Source organism: Protopterus annectens, chromosome 8.part0 (genome assembly GCF_019279795.1).
Source record: "Protopterus annectens isolate FY-2018-M chromosome 8.part0, PAN1.0, whole genome shotgun sequence".
Classification (NCBI taxonomy): domain Eukaryota; kingdom Metazoa; phylum Chordata; order Ceratodontiformes; family Protopteridae; genus Protopterus; species Protopterus annectens.
Genome location: NC_056741.1, coordinates 329,114,343 through 329,134,838, shown reverse-complemented (window position 1 = coordinate 329,134,838; position 20,496 = coordinate 329,114,343). Strand labels below are relative to the sequence as shown.

Below are 20,496 nucleotides of genomic sequence, written 5' to 3'. Positions count from 1 at the left end.
AAGAGGTTTGTATACCTCTGGCTCCTTCAATTGAAGAAATATGGATACAGCCTAAAATAAAAGAGGAATAAAGGCTCAAAATAAGAACCAGTTTTAATTATTGCTCTTATAAAAATTACAAACTTGCTTAAACAAAAGGATTTGTGTTAGCATGAATTTTCTGAAGGAAATAAAACTCTGAAACTCATAGGATGGCCCCAAGGCCCTTACAAGTCTCGCCAAGTTCAACCCATGTTCCCAAGGATGTCTGGTTTAAATAGACGCTAAAATCAGCACCAAGAGGGACACAGTTGGAACCCCTGGAGTGAATGTCCAGTTACCCATCCAATCGTCCAAATTGTGTTTAAATACGGCCAATGAGTGGCTTTGTTTAACATGAATAGGAAGCTTATTCCAAAGGTGGGGTAAACTCTGTGAATCAAATCTGTCTCTCCAAGAAGTTCTGTTGATGTCACATACCAGGTTAAAGTCCTTTGAGCAAGTGACCGGTGTGCCATTTGACTTGCAAATATGCAGCATTTCCATTAAAACTGGGACACAGGTTGCTCTATATGCAAGGCACAGATCGCCTTTAAGCAGTCTGCATGACAGAGAGTAAAGTAACAATGATTTCAGTCTGTCCGCATAAGACAGACATTGAAGACCCTGAATTTTCTCTGTAAGGAACCTCTGTGATCTATCCAATTAGTGGAGGTGTTTGGAAAGGAACATACCAAAGGGAGCATTGTACTCTAATATTGGCCTGATGAGGGAAGAATTCATAGGTTCTATATATGTAGTACCAATAACTATGAGTTCAGTGCAAATTTGGGTTTTACCTTTGAAATTACAGATGTAATTAAAGAATGCCTTGTGGTCATCCTTACTTAGGGAAGCTAATTTGGATTCGTAGTTAGCTTTGGAGGACTTCACTAAGAGTCTTGCTAGTTTAAGTTGAGGAGGGAGTGTTTCCAGTTTTGAGACTGTTCCTCCCTACTCTTAGGACAGCAAATTCTTTCTCCTATTGTATAGCCTATTAATGACAGCTGTCTACCAGGCAGGTTTATTTTTCCTTGAAGATCTTGCTTTGGTTCTATCAGGTATGGCAGGGTCACTACAACAGTACAGGTGCTTGTATAAAGCACTGGATCATAGGTACATATGTGTTTACTAGGCTAATGACCACAAGGGCCTTTTTAAACCTAGCCATGCATCCCAAATCTCTGCCAAGTTCTGATACCTTTGATAAGTGTAAGTATGGGCCTGGGAGATGAACCATTTACAGGTTACCTGTGTCCATTAGAGACACAGGTGCCAAACCATGGGAGAATTTCCTGTCTCCCATCATATTGTCCAAGTTGCACTTGAATTAGGTTAGGGAGGAACTCTGCTTCACATGGATGGGGAGCCTGTTCCATAGACAGGGTAGTCTCTGGGATACACACCTATCTCTCCAGCAGGTCCTATTTATATCACAGGCAAGGTTTAAGTCTTTAGAACGGATAATTCTGGTGCTGTTGTATAACTCAGTATAGGTGTCTGTTCCACCAGTGGGGGGAGGAGCTATGAAGCTATTTATGCCATCACATAAGAGGTTGTAATTAGTCTTGGAGAGGTTTTTTTAGTCTAGTTGTTGCTGGGGGGGGGGGGGGGGTTCTTGTGTTATAGTTGCTTCTACTGAGACTGATTTGTGGTCAGATCTCACTAGGGATGGCCACACACTGGGGGTGGGACAGCGGTCCCTCATGTTGGTGAGCACCAAGCCCACAATGTTTGAGACCTTTGTGTGTCAACCAGCTGGTCCAGGGCATTAGAGTTAATGAAGTCCATGAACCTTTGGGGACGTGAGTTAGAACACATATAATTTACCCAGTCTACAGACGGGTAATTAAAGTCACCCAAAACCAGGGTGTTTGGTTGTATCTTGACTTACTCAAGTAGATCCAAGTAAGCTGAGTGGATGTCCTGATTCATGGAGGGGTTCATATAACTGTCAATGACCTGAAGATGGGTCTTGCATACAGTCAGTTGCACCTGAAGTAATACAAGGGAATTTTGCTGTTTAACTGCAGGTGTACTTATCTTTAATGAATACTGATACAACACCTCCTTTAGTTCTCTTGCCTTCGATTTGTGGTCTGAACATGTGGAATAAAATGTAACCTGGTACAGCTGAGGTGCTCTCCGCAGCCTTAAACCAGGTGTCAGTGACTGCACAAATGTCAGCATCTTCCAGGGTAAGGACTGCTTCCAGTGAGTGCAGTTTCTGGTTTAGACTTCTATTGTTTAGCAGCATAACCCTAAAGTTGTTTTTAGAGGGTATTTTTACATCGGGAATGTTGTTCTTTTGACATTGCCTAAAAAAAGCACTATGGGGATGGCAAGAGCCTTAGCCAGTAACCGAAATCTCAGGGGTGACAGATGAAGACCATCTCTGGCACAGCATCAAGGTCTATCGACCATGTCATCTTATGCTGACAGATACTGGATCCCCCTTGAATGACATCAGAAACTAAGCCAATTGCTGAAGTAAATCATTTTTTGTTTGTATTAAGGTATCATCCTAGGTGAAGTTAAAATGCTGCTTAAGGCTAGGGACATACCTGCCAGAGACACATAATCTAAGAGCTCAGTCATGTCTCTCTTCATATAATCCTGGGAGGTACGTCTCAAGTCACTCACACCAACATGGGCTATAAGGGAGTCACAACAGTGTCTGTTGTTTATTTATTATTTATTTATTTAAATTTGTTTACCGGGAGTGTCCGACTGGACGTGGGTCCATTTTCAGCGGAGGCCCGGGGAGAAAAGCTCCACAGTAAAATAAACAGACAGTAGTTACATTGGATTACATAGAGATTAACAATTAAACACAGAAATTACTTACAACATATTTACAGATGAAGAACATAGTACATGAGTAGACAACTAGAATCTTTATCTGTGAAGTACATAACAGACATTAACAAATGTAACAATGAGAAGTTCCTGCTGTATAATAAGTACTAAGCTTATGAGCATCTGAGCTTGCTATCATCAAGGTAGTTAGTGGAGGTGAAAGAAAGGTAGTAGTTGGATGGGGTGGATGATATTAGAGTGGGAGTTGCAAGGGCATAGCCAGCATGTTTTTAGGTGTGCTTTTAATAAAGTTTTGAAGTTGGTGCATGATGATACGGAGGTAATTGTGGGTGGGAGTGAGTTCCATAATTTGGCTATGGCGCAAGAGAATAGTGCTTCACCAGCAGAGTTATTGGCTTTAGTGATCTGCAAGTGATTTTTGTTGCTGGATCTTAGTGGTCTGGTGGTGCGATAGGGTTGGAGTAGATTCTGGAGGGATGGGACATTTAGTGGATGGTTTACTAGTTTGTGGGCGAGTGAGAGTTGATACCACTGAAGGAGGAGAGGGAGTTCAAGCCAGCCCAGTTCAGCAAGTGAGAGACAGTGGTGATTACAGTAGGATGCCCCTGTGGCGAATTTGGCGATTTTGTTGTAGCAGTCTCTAGCTTGTTTAGATCACATTGCCTTAGGTTGGTATATACTGGAGAGGCATAAAGTAGGGTGGAGATAAGGTGGGAATTTGCTATTGAAATCTTTGCTGTTTTGGTGAGAAATTGTTTATTTCTGTATAATGCTCCTAGTTTTTTTGTGGACTTTTTTTTATGGTCATGGATATGTGAATGTCAAATTTTTGTTTATTGTCTATTTCCACCCCTAGCAATTTGGTGTGTTCAGTTGGGTATATAGTGGTGTTCTCTTTTGCTGTGATGTTAAAGTGAGAGTTGTTTTGAGTATGTTTGGTGGGTTGGAAGATGAGTAGTTTAGTTTTGTTTGGGTTGAGTATTAATTGGGCATCGGATAACCATGTTTCAACAGAGGAAAAGGCTTCCTGTGTGACTTTTTGCAGTTTGGGTAGGGACTGGGCTGAGCAGATGATGGTCGAGTCATCTGCGTATTGGATGAGTGTGCCATGTTTGGTGGCAGAGGCTAGATTATTGGTGTAAACAGAGAAAAGTAGGGGTCCAAGGATGGATCCTTGGGGAACCCCTATGGAGACAGGTAGTTGGGGAGATATGTCATTCTGCCATACAACGGATTGTTGGCGGTCAGACAGGTAACTCTGAAACCAGTTGGTGACTGATTGTGAGAAGGATAGGTTCTTGAGGACAGAGATAAGTTGTTTGTGTGGGACCATGTCAAATGCTTTAGATAGGTCTAGGAAAGTAGCAGAGGAGAGATAGCCATTATTTTTATGCTGAAGGATAGTGTTAGTAAAGGAGAGTAAGGCAGTGGTGGTGCTATGGTTTGGTCGGAAACCATGCTGAGTACTGGAAAGGAGGTTGTTAGTAAGGAGGTAGTGTGAGACCTGAGACTGTATGCATCTCTCTAGTATTTTGGGGACTGGAGAGAGAATAGCTATGGGGCAGTAACTGGTTAGATCTGCAGGGGGTCCGCCTTTGTGGAGGAGAATTATATGTGAGACTTTCCACAATGTGGGAACATAACATTCTGACAGAGATCGGTTAATCAAGATGGATACTGGGTAGGCCAGAGCATCAGCTGCGATTTGTAGGTATTCACTTGGGAGGTTGTCTGCTGCTAATTTGGTGGGTTTAAGTTTAGTTAAGAGTTTTTTTATGTTGGAGGTAGGTACAGGAGAAAAAGAGAAGTCAGTGGGGAGATTACTAGTTGAAGGGGAGGGGGGGTTGTGTTGTTTAGCTAGTGATAGTATGGTTTGGGTGAAGTGTGTGTTGAATGAGGTAGCAATATTTTCTGAGGAGTGAGGGATGTTAGGTGGAGGGGTACTGACTTTACCTGGGTGGAGGATGGAGTTTATGGAGGACTAGAATTGTTTGGGGCTGTGTTGTGAGAAGTCTATGGCAAACTGGTAATATTGGAATTTGTCCCGTTTTATTAGCTTTTTGACTCTATTGCGTAGTTCTAGGAATTTCTGTCTAGCTGCGGGGGTTTTGGTTTTGCGCCAGTGCTCCCAGGCTTTATCCCTGTTTTTCATTTCTGACTTAGTGGTTTTCTGTAGCCATGGGGAGGGTTGTGCTTTGGTTCTGGAAAATCTTATGGGGGCATGGTAATTAAGGATGTTCAGGAAGGTAGTATTAAAAAATTCAACTGCGTCATCTAGACTGTGGTACTTTAGAGCATGCCAGTTACATTCTTTGAGGGATGAGATGAATGTGTGGGTTCAAGTTTATTTTTTTACGTATTTGACGATAGATGACAGGTTTAGCTTGGTACAGGTATTTTTTGAGTAGGAATGTTGGGGAGTGATCACTGAGGCTATCTGATAAGCAGCCTGTTATATATGACTGGGGGTTCTTACTGACTAGTATCCAATCCAGGATAGTGTGCTTGCTGGAGTTTTATTTATCCTTGTTGGTGACTGGACTAGTTGGGTGAAGCCATGAAGGTGTACATGATGGGTTGGATTGTTGCCAGAACAGGATTGCCAGTCAATATTGAAATCACCTAAGATGATAGTTTGTTGAGGGAGATGGTGGGTAGACCAGCTGTGGAGGTTTTCTAGTGGAGGGATGTTTTGGCCAGGTGGGAAGTAGCATCCAATTATGTTGATGGTTTTGTTTCGGTTAATTTTGAGGTTGGTATATATTATTTCTTCATTGCCTATTTGTGGAGCTGATTTTAAGATCTGGATGTTTAGATGTTGTTTAAATATTATAGCTACACCACCTCCTTTTTTGTTTAGCCGGTCTACTCTTAGTATGCCGTAACCTGTAGGGAGTATTTGCTCACTGGTAATGTGATGTTTTAGCCAGGTTTCTGTCAGGATGACTATATCTGGGGAGTATAAGTCTATGGTGGCATGGAGTTCATGGACTTTGTTGGATATACTTCTAATATTTAGGCTTAGTAGAAGGAAGTCACTTGGCTTTCTATTGGCTGTAATATGGGAGAAGTTGTGGTTTCTAGTCTGATTATGAGGATTGGGGTTGGAGATGGTAGGGCCAGGGTTGGGGTGGATGTCTCCACTTAGGGCTAGTTTTGATATGAATGAGATTATTATTTTTCTCAGTTTTTGAATGTGTTTGTTTATAGGGGAAACTTTATGATTGTGCTCTGTGGGTAATAGGTATGGTGGGAGGGTTACTATGTTAAGTTGTAGGGATGCTTTACGTTTGAGGAATATAGTTGGTAGAATATGTGGGGGGGTGCATAGGGATGGTTCTTGAGCTGGTGGGAGGGGAGCCGAGTATGGGTGAGACATGGGTGGTGGTGTGAGTAGTGGTACAGTGGTAGTGGTTGAGTGGGGGAATGATGGAGCTTTGGTAGGATGTAAGATATGCAAGGAGAGTGCATGCAGTGAGCAAAGGAAAGGTATGCTTGTACATGTCAGTTGAGGAGGTGTGATAGTAGAGGGAATATGGAGGAGGTAGTGTTGGGTTAGCGCTGTGGTTGGCTATTGGAAAGATGGGAGGGGTTTGAGTGCAATAAATGTGGGACCACTGGGGGCGGGAGGGAAGAGGGGGCAGGGTGGGGAGCGAAGCGGGTAGAGACCCTGTTAGGTTCCTGTATGAGGGGCTGGAAACAATCACAAAGCAAGACAAGTATGTGTTAAGAAACAATCACAATTGACCAAGGACTGCTCTGAAACTGTAAATCTTTTCTTAATTTCTCAGGTGGAAAAACAGGATAACCTTGTATCAGTAGGCTACTGTGGTCATAGTTTAAATTAACAAACACACAGTACTGATCAGTTATGGATACTATTTGTTAACAGAAGGTAATAAGAGAAAGTGGAAGATGCATGTGGTGGTGGTGGGGGGGGGCTGCTTACAGCCAAAGCACAGTGACTCCAGGGGAAAATGAAGATTGGCTCAAACAGGTAGACACATACTCAAAGTTAACTGTAGCTGTTTGCAGACAGTTCAGACCCGGACTGCACTTTTCTTGTAAGAATGTTAAAGGACTGCGCTTTTCTTATAAGAATGTTAAAGGTGGTACCGCAGTTGAATACTTAAGAGTGGAGTTAGGTCTAGAAAAGAAGAGTACAGAGAGGAGTAAGCACTTTTGAAATGGTAAATATATATTATAAAGATTATAAAAAACACACTGAGCAAATAGCTACCACATGCAGGACAATGTCCTGAACCACTACTTAGTATATGCAGATATTGAGCCAATTGGAAGAACATTAGAAAACAAAAACACAGACAGTTATGCAGCCACAGATAAAAATATAGCGAGCAGCAATCTGTCGTGGTTCTCTAATGTGATTCTATCCACCAGTAACAGCACAAACTTATAGAAATAATTTAGACACTAGTATGAGCTGTCTACACACAACACAATTACATGAATAACATCAGTGAACAAGGTGCAGCTATGCAAATAGACCATACATACTATTATACTAGAAACAACTTGGTGCATACAAACATGCTAGCACGCCATAGTAACATCAATAATAAAGCATAAAACATATTAGATGTCTAACACAATTCAACATAAACATATACAGTTGTAAAATGTCTAATACAATTCAACATAAATAGGCATTTACAGTTGTAAAACACTTACTGGAGAGACACTGAGCCTTCATGGGGCCTGTAGCAGAGTGGATTGTAGTTTTACAAATGGTGCCTGCCACAGGTAATATTTATTAACTCTGGGATTGTCTTAAGGTAATAAACAGGGAAGGGGGAGGGGAGAACAAGGGTGTGAGCAGGCAGTTCTTTGTACTGCTGCTAATGAGCCAAATCAAGACAAGTATGTGTTAAGAAACAATCACAATTGACCAAGGACTGCTCTGAAACTGTAAGTCTTTTCTTAATTTCTCAGGTGGAAAAACAGGATAACCTTGTATCAGTAGGCTACTGTGGTCATAGTTTAAATTAACAAACACACAGTATTGATCAGTTATGGATACTATTTGCTAACAGAAGGGAATAAGAGAAAGTGGAAGATGTGTGTGGTGGGGGGGCTGCTTACAGCCAAAGCACAGTGCTCTCCAGGGGAAAATGAAGATTGGCTCAAACAGGTAGACACATACTCAAAGTTAACTGTAGCTGTTTGCAGACAGTTCAGACCCGGACTGCGCTTTTCTTATAAGAATGTTAAAGGTGGTACCGCAGTTGAATACTTAAGAGTGGAGTTAGGTTCAAAGTTAACTGTAGCTGTTTGCAGACAGAGAGACATGTTGTTGAGAGACAGGAGTGCATGTATGATGTGGTGGATCCTGGCACCTGACCAACAGCTTACCATGACATTTTCCTTATCCAACCTGGTGAGAGGGACATCTGTGTGTCTCACAACTGAGTCACCTATGACTAAGATGTTTATTTTTGTGTTATGCCTTAGGGGCTTGGCTGGTGAGACACTGGTGTGATATATTATGTGTACTATGCTCTGCAGAGAATGCATTATGTGAAGCATGTTTGTGTTTGTGAGGTCTCTGATATTTAGGTAAGCTTCTTGTAAGGACCTCCACATATGCAGGTTTATGTGCTACTGGTTTAGTAGGTGCAGTAGGTGAGGTGTGAATGCTTACAACCTGCTTAGTATCAGATGGACTGACTGGTAAGCAAAAGAGACAGGATTCTAGGTTCTTGATAGAGATGCATCTCTCACATAATAAATTTGTGTGGACTAGAAGAAGTGGGTTGTCATGTACACGAGTCAATTGCTACATTGCCTCAGGATGCCCATGTCGACCAGTCTGGCTGGAGAAACTGTGGGAAATTATCCATCCATAAAGCTAGGTAAGTAGGACAGGAAGGAACAGGTAAAGTACTGGACAGGAGAAGTGGACAAAAAATATGAAGGGCTAGTGGGTAGGATCTGTGTTGGTACCTCAGGAGCTTCACTGAATGTATGGCCTGTCAGTGAGGGACAATCGCAAGAACTCACCAACAGAGTGCCAGCAGAGTACTAAGGGAAAATATGCAGGCAAAAGTGCTTGCGTCTATAACCACCAATGGTGCCCACCACTACGAGGCAGTGCACGATGCACAAACACAGCGCTAAGTAGCAAACGAGCACAAACTGATCTAAAAATAACCAATAAAAAAGCTCAGAACTTGAACCCTGTTCCAGCAACCTTCAGAGAAGTTCTAACTGCACACTCCTGCCACTAGGGTGTAGGGGAACCTTCTCCAACAAAAGATGGCTGGGTTCAGTGCTCAAGTTTTACAAACAGAAGTGGATTCAGCAGGTCTGAATCTAGTCTATGCTACAGCAAACAAAGTGCAACCCCCCCCCCAAAAAAAAAACAGTTCAAATAAGCATTGATATGGTAAAATATGCAGTTCAAAGGCGCAATATGCAGTGAAAAAGTCTACTTGAATTTTGCAGAGCTCAGCAGATGGCTTGAATTTGCTTATGTAGCAAACAAGAGTAAACTGACAAACAAATTAACCAATAACCAGCTTAAAACTGAGCCCTGTTCCAGCAACCTTCAATCAGAAGAGTTCTAACTGCACACACTTGCCGCTATAGTGTGCAAGGGTACCCTCTCCAACATAAGGTGACCTGGTTTAATACAAACAGAGCTAGATTTGGCAGGTCTTACTCTAGTCTATGCAACAGCAAACAAAGTGCACCAATTTCAGAAAAAAACAGTTAAAATAAGCAGGCGCAATAAGTCTTCAACCAGCAATTCCCAGCTCAGAAGGGCAGAAGCTACCCTCACCTCCCACATAGACCACAAACATTGCTAATGTAAAACAACTGGCCTGAAGCCCAAGTGCTTAAATCAAAAGGCTTAGATAACCATTACAATTTAATCAGGTTACTAACATGCAGTAATAAATGCAGCAGAATGAATGCAATTGAACACTTTTAAGAACAATCAGCAAAAGCAAGTAGGAAGAAACACAAATACAGTAAAAACAGCCGAATAAAGTGTAATTTTTTAGGTTAAGTGGGAAAGGAGGAAATGGAAGAAAATTCAAGGTTGAGAAACTAAGGGGGTGGACCTTCTTAAATGATCTCTCTCTACTCAGTATAATGAGCTGATGAGATGGGACTGGGAGGAGTGACCAAAATCAGATTTATACTAGGGGCGGGCAAATGAAAAGCCATCAAGTTTAAGAACACAATAATAATTGGGCAGGTGGGAGGAAAAATAAAATGCAGCCAGAAATCAGACATTTTCACACAGAGTACGGCAAGCAGGCCAAAAAAAATGCTTCAGCTAAATAGAGATATTTCTAACTAAAAGAGCAATGCTGTTTCTCAGCCCCTCCCACTAATTAACTGATGTTATTCACAATTTGCAAAGGTATTATTTGCTAACTTTTTAAACTAATCCTAGTGAAGGCCTCTTAAAACTCCAACTGAACAGAAAACTTAAAACAAATGTAATACAAGAATAAGATATAAAATAGAAGTAACCAAACCTTAAATGAAAAACTTCAATTCAAAATAAAATGCAGGCAGAAATCAGCAACATTCAAGCAGAGTACAGCAAGCAGGCCAAACAAATACTTCAGTAATTTCTGTCTCCAATGACTGGCAATAAACCAAACGTTTTAGGAGTTTGGGACAAAAACTAAAGTAAATTCCTGGACTTTTTAAAAAGAGTTATATTTTGGATGTAAAATGCTTTCTCCAACACCATTAACATATACTACAGCAAGGTTGAAACATTAGGCAAAGGAACTATTCTACATCAAAATATATATAAAAAATAATATAGTATTTAAAAGTAAAAAAGTAAAACAACAATTTTACATAGAGCCCATTCTCTAAGCACAATAATGCTATCCAGGGTGTGTGTTAATGTGTAATTAAACACCCTTCCAGGAGTGTAGAGGCCCAATTCTGCTGGGCGGGAGTTAATTTCACATTAACACACACCCTGTTGGGCACTACTGCTTGCATAAACTCAGAAAGTTTCTAGAAAAACAGATTTTTCATTAGCATACACTTTCTGAAGGATATGGAGACTAAAACTCAAATGTTTGTCATTATTTACTGATGCCAGTCCTCAATGATTTGCCAGAAAAATCACAAATTTTATGAGGAGCAGACCAAAATATGCGGCAAAAATCTGCAACATTTTGTTGAGAGTTGTGCTTATAATGTTAATTCAACACTGTAAAGGACCCCTAATTTGTATTACAACACAAAATCAAACACAATTAAAGGGGTCAAGTGATTTTTACAACCATGATTCTATATAAATTCATGTTATCAGCAACTGAACCATGTCTCACTTTGAGTCATCAGTCTTGCCAATTCTAAGAAAACTTGATTTGACATTTGAATCAGAGGTAGTTTGTTCATATTCAACTTTAATAGGCCCAGCTAGCTATTCCAATTGTCAGCATACTTTATGCAGCTTATATTTCCTCTTTTTTCTTAAAGCCATCTAACTCTGCATTTAAACATCAGCTCACACACCTATGCATGTGTTACCTAGCAATCTTAATAAACATTTTCTACACTGGAATTAAGCCCATTCAAGAGTTCTTTATTCTTTACGTGTAAAACAGAGCTCTATGCTAGCTTAATGGACTAAAGTTTGCAGCCATCATCCTAAATATGCACTTTTTGTTTAGTCATCATTAATTTAGTTAACTTGCTTTTCAAAAAAAAAAAAATCTTTCTAGTAGTTACATCAAGTAATGGGTTATTCCAAAATGCACTCGCATTTCTCTTTCCCTTATGCAGTGAAAAAAAGCCTTTTCAGTTCCTTAAGTACTCACAATCGGCCAAACAAACTCTGCCAGTGGTTACAACCTCAAACAGTACAATTTAAGATGGGCAATCATACTTAAAAAACAACAGCATTAATAACGACATACAATCACAAATGACTATTGTTTGAAAGCAATGACACACTGCACAACACAAACTGTTGGCTGCTCAGCAATGGATGTTGCACATGGTTTTGTCATGCTAAAACCAATAGCCTAAACAATCTCTACATTTTCATGTTTTATTTGCAGAGTCATACTTGATTTTTTTCAGAGCTCGTCTTACTAAAATAAGCACAAACTTGTTTTATTTCCTTTAAACTCTTCCAGATTTCAGTATACAGTTGTCCTTACGAAGAAAGCAGAAGTTATGATTTTAAATATATTACACTGAAGTGTGAACAACTTTACACAAATAATAAATGCTTCACAACTGGATAATGATGTGTTGTTCTGTTTCAGTTACTTTCTTGATTTGCGGGAAAACTATTTTCACTTACGTGACTACTTCTTTACTCTGACAAAAATTAAGAATTCAAACAAACACATTTTTCCCTAAACCTACATATCACAATCAATGTCTTCCACCGTCCACATCTGTAATCATATTCAATATGAATGCAGTATGATTAGGACTGGAATGGCATTCACAAATGTAAACAGGACATTAATGGCAATGTTTTGGGAATATTTATATACAATCAAGACATCTGACAAGACATCTGACAATTGTTTCCTGCTATCAATATTTTCAGATTTTTGTTGTGGGTTTGAGGTAAAATCATGACTGTAATTGTGTAATAAAGCCTGTAATGAGAAAAAGAACATCTGTAAAATGCAGCAAATTATAAACATTAAGTATGAACAGTATCAGCTACTGATGTTCTCTTTATCTTGATATTCAGCATTATCCAAACCAGGCTCAACTCTTGCCATGCAAGTCTGTCTTGATTTTTTTGTTTCCTGCAAGCTACACAACACTCACTGCCAAAAGCACACCTGCTGTATCTTTTCTATCCATCATCCAAACCAGTGAACTTATATTTAATGCTGTGCCATCCACCTGAATAGCAAAGGAAAAAGCACACAGCCATAAACTGCATCAGCTACTTTACTCAAAAATGCTGAGTATGCACACGCACCAGACAGTAAAATATATTAAAGGATTTATACATCACAGCAGAAGAACTAAGACTCCTTGATGTGCTGCCAAGACACTGCATCAGCAATACTTCTCAGAGGGTCTTGGTATCCAAAGCAGCTTATTCAGTGAGGCCATGGGAAATTAATACTTACGAGATTTCTAAATGCAGAACAACAAATGTATTTATACAAACTAAAAGAGGAACTACTGCAAACATGAGTTCAAAGTTATTAGCACAGTGGGTGTTCACCACAATTTAAAAGAACATGCTATGCATGCACATATACATGTTCATCGTAACTGATCCATGTGCACAGACATCGAATCAATACTGATCTATGTTGTCGTATTAAAAAAAAATCAATTAACAAAAATCAAACATACCAAAACATAAAACGATCCTGAAAAAAAACACTTTCCTTTTGTCACCTTACAAAAATAAAATACTATCACATTCCAAAAATAAAATACTATCACATTCACATCTAATTTGCCTGAATAATGACAGTTTTACAGAAATGGGTTTTCTTAGGTGAGGTGCAGAGTTAGAGTTAGGATTAGCAGGCATTAGTAAAGAGAGCAGGGGAAATCCCCTCCCCCTGCACTACCTTACTAATACCTGCTAACCCTAACTCTGCAGCTTCCCTTAAAAAACAAACATTCTATAATGCTATCACCACACAAAACAAGCTTGGATACATACCACACACACCACTAAATCTACTCCTTATGCTCATACCTGGTGCACTAAAAACATCTCAAGCTAAATACAAAAAGTGCAGCACAGCAGCTCTCAGCTGCTCAGTATCTTCAAAACCAAAACAAGTCATCCTACCGTTGACCTATTATGAAATGCAATGTCACCCTTGGTATGTACAAATCAAAACATATCATTGGCCATATACTCTTCTACCCAAGAAAATTAAAGGCTTTAAATCATTCAGCTATCCAACAGATTATCACAATCCCATTATACTCAGAAGCCTCTCTCCTTCTCCAAAGTGACCTGTCTCACGTTTCCAACCATGAAGCACCCTATCCTATTTGACCACTTAATTCTTCTCAAAACCAGCGTCTCTAAAAATAGCCATACTAGGGATCCAAGTCTACGCCAACAAATAAAACACTCCCTGGTGCTATAGGCGCCTATCTCAATGTACTCCCAGCTTACAAAACAAGTTACTACTGCAGGTCAAAGTTCTTATTTAGCTATCTTTAAGGTTAAACTTAATGAATGGATATGGTAGGCACATATTTATACCGCAGTTATTGTGCATGTTCCTGCTTAATTTGGGAGGTGAGCACTACTAAGTGTTTGAAAAAGACTGCAAGAGGTTTTTTAGTGCGTCTACTTAAATATGTATATGGCTAGGCATCTTAAGGTATCCAGGGTCATTTATCTAGTATTGTTTCTACGTTCATTTATTCCTGTACCTCACAGAAGGAGGAAACTTTCCAAGATACTACAGTTTGGAAGTTAAGATTTCTTTGACTTAAAAGTTTGCTGTTCCTAGGCTTGCAGTTCAGTACTTAAGACATTCAATAGGAACTCTCACACACATACGAATGCGCGCGCACACACACACACACACACACACACACATTATATAAATCTTGAAGGGGAAGCATACAGTACAGACACTACTATACTCCAGACTGACACAGATGTCAGACATCACCACATTTGTATCCCTATCCTGTGGTCAGTACGCAACTACAGTAGTATGTAAATCTTTGTATCTAACCCAATTAATTACTAAAGATATCTCATCCAGGTAATTTGAAGTCATCATTCCTCTAGTCTCCACCCTGTTCAATACAATTATAAAATATAATGCCCCTTTTAATGTGCATTTATCCCAACATATCATACAGCTAGAAAGACCCCAGTGATTCCTATCAACAGACTAAAGAACTTTAGTAATATCATCACTTGCTTTAAGGCAAACCCCGACAGTTGGATGAGCACCCATAAATTTATCACAGGCCTGAAGTGCTTTGCCCTTCTGGAGGCAGGACAGGGGCTATGAAGGATGGTATCTGCAAGGTGATGATAGTCCATGCAGTGATTCTGCCTTGTAAACTTTATGAATTTATGAAAGAATTTAGAGTCAAAAATATCTACCTACAGTTAAGGCAGTACCAGAAATGCAATTTGATAACACTGTTAAGAGTCTTTGTACTATGACTGTACAACCTTTAAGAACTTAATTTGCATTTTGACTAGTGTCAATATGAAAACTAAAAGACTCACAACATTATATGGAACATCTTATGACTCTTGCACTATCCAAAATGGTTAAAGCCCAGTAACTGTACCACAGTAGCCAGTAATTCCTTCTTCAGCATGCATTGAATAAAACTAGTTCTAAGGGGTAACAGCAAGCATTTTACACAATTACAAGACCAAATGGTGTGAATGTTCACTTTAGGTGATTGCCACTGCTGAACTGACATCCTAACCCCATGTGAAAAAACATCGGAAAAGGGGTTGTGGCTGGATGGATGGAAATTTGCCGTATATTTTATAAAACAGAGCTACTGTAGTACTTTTACAAAAATAGGTGGTATATGTGGCAGATCCGTGGTCACAACAGTAGACCTATAAAGCACAGTATAATTAAAAGAAGAATCCTTGCCAGAAGTACTGTATTCCAAAATGTAAGAAAAAACTTTTCACATTTTCAGATGCTTTTCCCAATCCCAGTCAAGTGTACAGTATTCTGTAACTCCTGAATGAGTTTTGTAATACCTGAGTAAGCTAACACACAGAACTGTACCCTAATCACTTGCTCTGGGCCAATAAAAGCAGTAATAAATTTTCTGGAATTTCCTGGCTTCTTTATTCAGTTAATTTTACCCCCTCATTTGGAAGTGAAAAGGAAATGTTCTAAAACTGCATCACCCTTACAAAGATTTTACATTCACCTTACCAAAGGTAGAATACAGAATGCTTTACATGTGGATTTAGTCAAGGTCTGGTTAGGTTCCCTGACGGACCAAAGGCTCATGGCTGGCATGCCTATACTGTGACTAAATCCCACAATGCCACACACCGTCATCACAATTGCTCTTATTACAGAATGTGTGTGTGTGTGTGTGTGTGTGTGTGTGTGTGTGTCTGCTCATGGATATTAAAGTCAGTTGTTTTTATATTTTAACATCAGCTGATGTATACATTTTTGAACAATTTTCAAAGCTGGATTTACTTCGCTGTCTCATGCTTCACTTTTTCAGTGATTTTTACATTATATTTAATGAATTATTTTTTGCCATTTTATGTTTTGTCACTATGTTTTTCATTTGTAATCATAACCATTTTCGGTCAGGATTTGATGCTCTCTGTACTCTGTGACTCGTGCTTGCACTGCTCTGCATTCTAGTGGGAGATGCAAAGAAAAAAATATGCATGTGGAACAGTAAATGAGTAGTTTTCATTGCCTGCCTGACTTGGTTTACATCTCAGCATGATGCTTATTTATATAAATATTAATGCACATTCATATAAAATATATCCATTCATTTCCATTATATGCACATTATATTTTACATGTTAAACTAACATTTTGTTTTGTTTTTCCACTGCAGCTTGAAGTGTGGGTTGTTCACATGTAGAGCTTAGTCTTACATATTCTCTGACAATCTGTGTATTTAATGCACAATTACCAAGGAAGTTGCTCTTCAGTCTGTGTTGGTCAAGCAGTGGTCCACAATCAGCTTCAGGGAAACTTGATTTCAGAAAGTACTTAACGCAAGTAGCATAATGAGATGTCAACTTAAGATGACTATTCATAACACGCATGGTTACACTAACAGCACCATTCTTTTTTCTTTGATGAATGTCAAATGTATTAACAATCCTGTCTATTCCTCATGCTTTCATCTTCAACTTACAATATCCTATGAAATCTCATCTCATGACCTCTGTCATTGTGCAGTATATCAACAAGGTGAGTCTTCAAAGTGCGCATGTAAACATTTAAAACAAAAATATGCAATGACATTGGCATTTATCATTAAGAAAGATTCAAATAACTGTGTTCATCTTCTTGCCCAAAACTATTCACATTTGTGAAAACTATACGTGTCCCCATTGATAAACCCTTAATCATAAATTGAAGTATTTCAGTCTCACCCTGACACAAAGTCATTCTCTAAACTACCTCTTACAGTATATGTAATTTTTCAGAAACAGGGTAGCATATCTTTGCACAACCCCCACAGATCTTTCAGAATTATTATTCAGCACAGAAATGAGAAGTGATTTTACAAAACTCACAAATACATCATGCTAAGAAACGTCTTCACCTGAGACAAATTTAAGGGCACCTGGTAACGTTTTGTTCACTGCATTTACCACAGCACTCTTGTGCAGTATCCAAACTTACTTTTTCATAACATACTTGTTCTCAACACTTACACAGTCACACCAATAGCGGTACCTTGCAGCGTAACTTTAGCTATGTTCAACAGACTGCATTAATTCTTACTATTCAAACTATCTTAACTGATGTCATATGCTTGGCACTGTAAATTGATTGCTTTTATTTACTTCACAGCTGCGTACTTTCTGGTAGAACCCATTTACTTTTTTAACTTATGCTCAAAGGCAACAGAGTGCAAACTGTATACAGCAGAGTATGCCTCCAGGTAACAGATAACTTAATGTCATTTGTAAAATGTTCTAGTAGAACCCATTTACTTTTTTAACTTATGCTCAAAGGCAACAGAGTGCAAACTGTATACAGCAGAGTATGCCTCCAGGTAACAGATAACAATGTCATTTGTAAAATGTTCTATACATTTAAAGTGTAGCTTATATACACTACTGAACTCATCCTTCAAAACTAAAACTAAATCAGTCAGCCATGCTTTTTCCTGTGGCACATGGTTATATTTATACAATTTTAGAAAAGTGTTTCAAGTCAAAGAAATGAAGATAAATAAATATAAAAAAGGACAACGTACGCAGGGCATATATACTGCTTCTTTTTGCCCTTTCCCTTCTTAGATGATTTCTCAGAGAAAACACCTTCTTCAACCCACGAAACGATGATGAACATAAGAGCAGCTGCTGTTATAATCTTCATCTTGAATTCCTTAAAATTCTAAAGAATAATAACATAAAACACAAAATGTCACTTCTGAAAAGAAAAAAGGAATATGTAGAGATTTTTTAGGCTATTGGTTTTAGCATGACAAAACCATGTGCAATTAATCAATGAAGTTTCAGTGACAAACTTACCTCGTGTACAAGAAAGAAAAATCATCAAACACTTAAAACATTATAATTACATAGTTTTCCCAAACAAACAAAAGTACATTAAACACACACCCACTCACCGTGCATGTCACTACAAAGCCAAAAATGTGGGAAAACATCCGAAAGCCAAACTGTAATGTTTAAATATAAAAAGCTGTATTTTTTCAGTTATGTAAGGAATTGAAAGAAGGAGCTGCAGGAAGCAGATCTTAATGTGCAAATGGCATCAAACTTCATCTCCACGGGGCGAAATGCACTGCATAACTAAAACGTTTTAAATGATCCACATTCTTCAAGAATTTCACTACACGCACACCTCCTTGTGTGGAGAAGACATGGCAGTATTTTTACCTAACCAGTACTAACGTATATTCAAAACATCGATAAGGCAGGCCTTTACAGAAGAAATTACTTTACATTGCCAATCTACCTGAACATTTACTTGTCACTACCAATGCAGCGCACTAAGGTACTGGAATGCTGGGTTTCCAACCGTTTAAAAGCAACCAGGCAGGATACACGACTTACTTGTATTTAAGCTGCATCGGAAAGAGACTCCTATGTACAGTACTGGACACTGACAGCTCTGTTTACTTCTGACCTCCAATCACATCATGTTTCTATACCTAGTATTACACATACAAATATGGCTGTGCCACTAATGTTTTAGTACAACGGTATAAGACAGCACACTGTTTTCCCAGAAAACTCAGTATTGCTGATACGCAGGAAGTCGTCGCCCCTTAAAGAGTAAAGTAATCTGCTCTCACAATATAAATATTAAAAAATGACAATGAACATACCGTGTCCGTTATCTCCTGTGCTGTAGCTCAGCGGTAGTGGAAACCCATTGCCAACCAAACAGCTGTCAGGTTGGATTGCGTTGCATGCTGGGATATGCGGTGCCTGGCCATTGATTCCGTTGCATCAAAGTACAGTCCGTTATCACTGCTGAAAAAGTGAGCAGGTGAATGGAGGAATTTAGTACTCTGCTTTCCGTTTTAACGTGTAAAGTTACCGCAAAACTTGCTATTTTGCAGTCAAAATGTTAATTCATTTCTTGCCTTTTGTGTGTGTGGGGGTGTGTTAAGGTAATGCAGCTGGGGAAAAAAAAACAACAGAAGAACTGGCCAAAGTTTGGGGGCACAAACTGGGACAGCTTTTAAATATTGCTCTTACAAACTTAAAAAGTTGATAGAATAATAGGTTTTACATTAGCATGAATTTTCTTTCTTTTTTTTTTTTTTACTCAAATATATTTTTTTTCAAACAAATAAGTAATAAACTTTACAGATCAAGCAAGAATAAATTGTAATGAACTATTTACAATATGTACAATGGCCTCAAACCAAATAATGAAAAAAGGAAAACAATCAAATACACAGACAAAAAGTTACACATTATTAAAAAATTGGCATTTTGCTTCTTCTCCTCTTATGAAGATAAAATTGTGCCTAAGTGTCTCAATAAGGGAAATAATTTCTCCCAAGGATTATTAATCCATTAGCATGAATTTTCTGAAGGATGTGGAGTCTTAAACTCAAATGTTTGTCATTATTTAATTACTTCAATCCTCAGCTATTTGCCAGAAAAGTACAGATTTTAGGAGGAACACACCAAAAATATGTAAAAAATCTGGACATTCTGCGAAATGTGTACAGTTGAGAGGCATGGAACTATACTGCTGTGGCAAATAAGATTCAGGATTTTAGATACATCAAGGTTTATTCAAAGCTTGCAACAAAAATCTCAGACTTGCTCAACCCAGAGTCCCTAACTATATGTTTTTGTGGACTTGCTGTTTTAGTACCACAAATGTTATATTTTATACTTCTCAGTGTCAGTTATAGGTATGAACTATGAGCACTTTCTACACTTTTCTTTAAGGCAAAAAAGGAAAGCATCTTTTTTTTTTAGTCTAACTCAACAATTTTATAAATTCTGATTATTAGAACCACTGGTTCAGGCACGTTATTATTCTCTTTCAACATGTTACAATGTTGGTTAAAAGCAAAAACTGAAACAGTACTAATGTCATGAACTCAAATTGTACACTGACTTAGGAATGGGGTCCATTCCTGTTATGTTATTAGAAACCCAAAACACTTGGCAAAAACATATAACTTTAATGAATGTGTTGTGTTTAGAAAACAACTCGGAGTAAGAGAGTTTAAAAAGTGTCGCTAATTTACTGCTTTATCCACCTGCCACTGTTCGTTTATTTGCCCAAACTGCAATTGGAAATAATCTCAAAGCAGTCATTGAACACCTATCTACAATATATATGGCATTACCACCGAGTCCTGGAGTTAAGTAATTGTGTGTTATGCATACTCCCTGAGTGTGCACTGTACTTGTAAAACAAGAAGTTAAGAACTTTTTATACACATTTAAAAACAACAGTATAGATGAAAATATATTGCATGTTGCCTTATATG

The 20,496-nt window shown here is 38.6% G+C and overlaps 1 protein-coding gene across 3 annotated transcripts in view; it reads right to left on the bottom strand.

Annotated features, from left to right (window-relative positions):
• The window catches only part of GLRB (glycine receptor beta), a 1,402,573-nt gene extending 1,383,614 nt beyond the window's left edge, over window positions 1-18,959 (bottom strand). The window contains exons 1-2 of one of the 3 annotated variants that reach the window (XM_044079822.1): window positions 18,862-18,959; window positions 17,764-17,903 (exon numbers count right to left, since the gene is read on the bottom strand). In XM_044079822.1, coding sequence (XP_043935757.1) covers window positions 17,764-17,885 — 122 coding nt within the window. In that variant the 5' untranslated portion in view covers window positions 17,886-17,903; window positions 18,862-18,959. Of the gene's footprint in view, window positions 1-17,763; window positions 17,904-18,138; window positions 18,539-18,586; window positions 18,762-18,861 lie in introns of those variants that run through there. The other 2 variants (XM_044079823.1, XM_044079821.1) reach the window with 2 other exon arrangements.
• Between the last annotated feature and the right edge of the window lie 1,537 nt (window positions 18,960-20,496).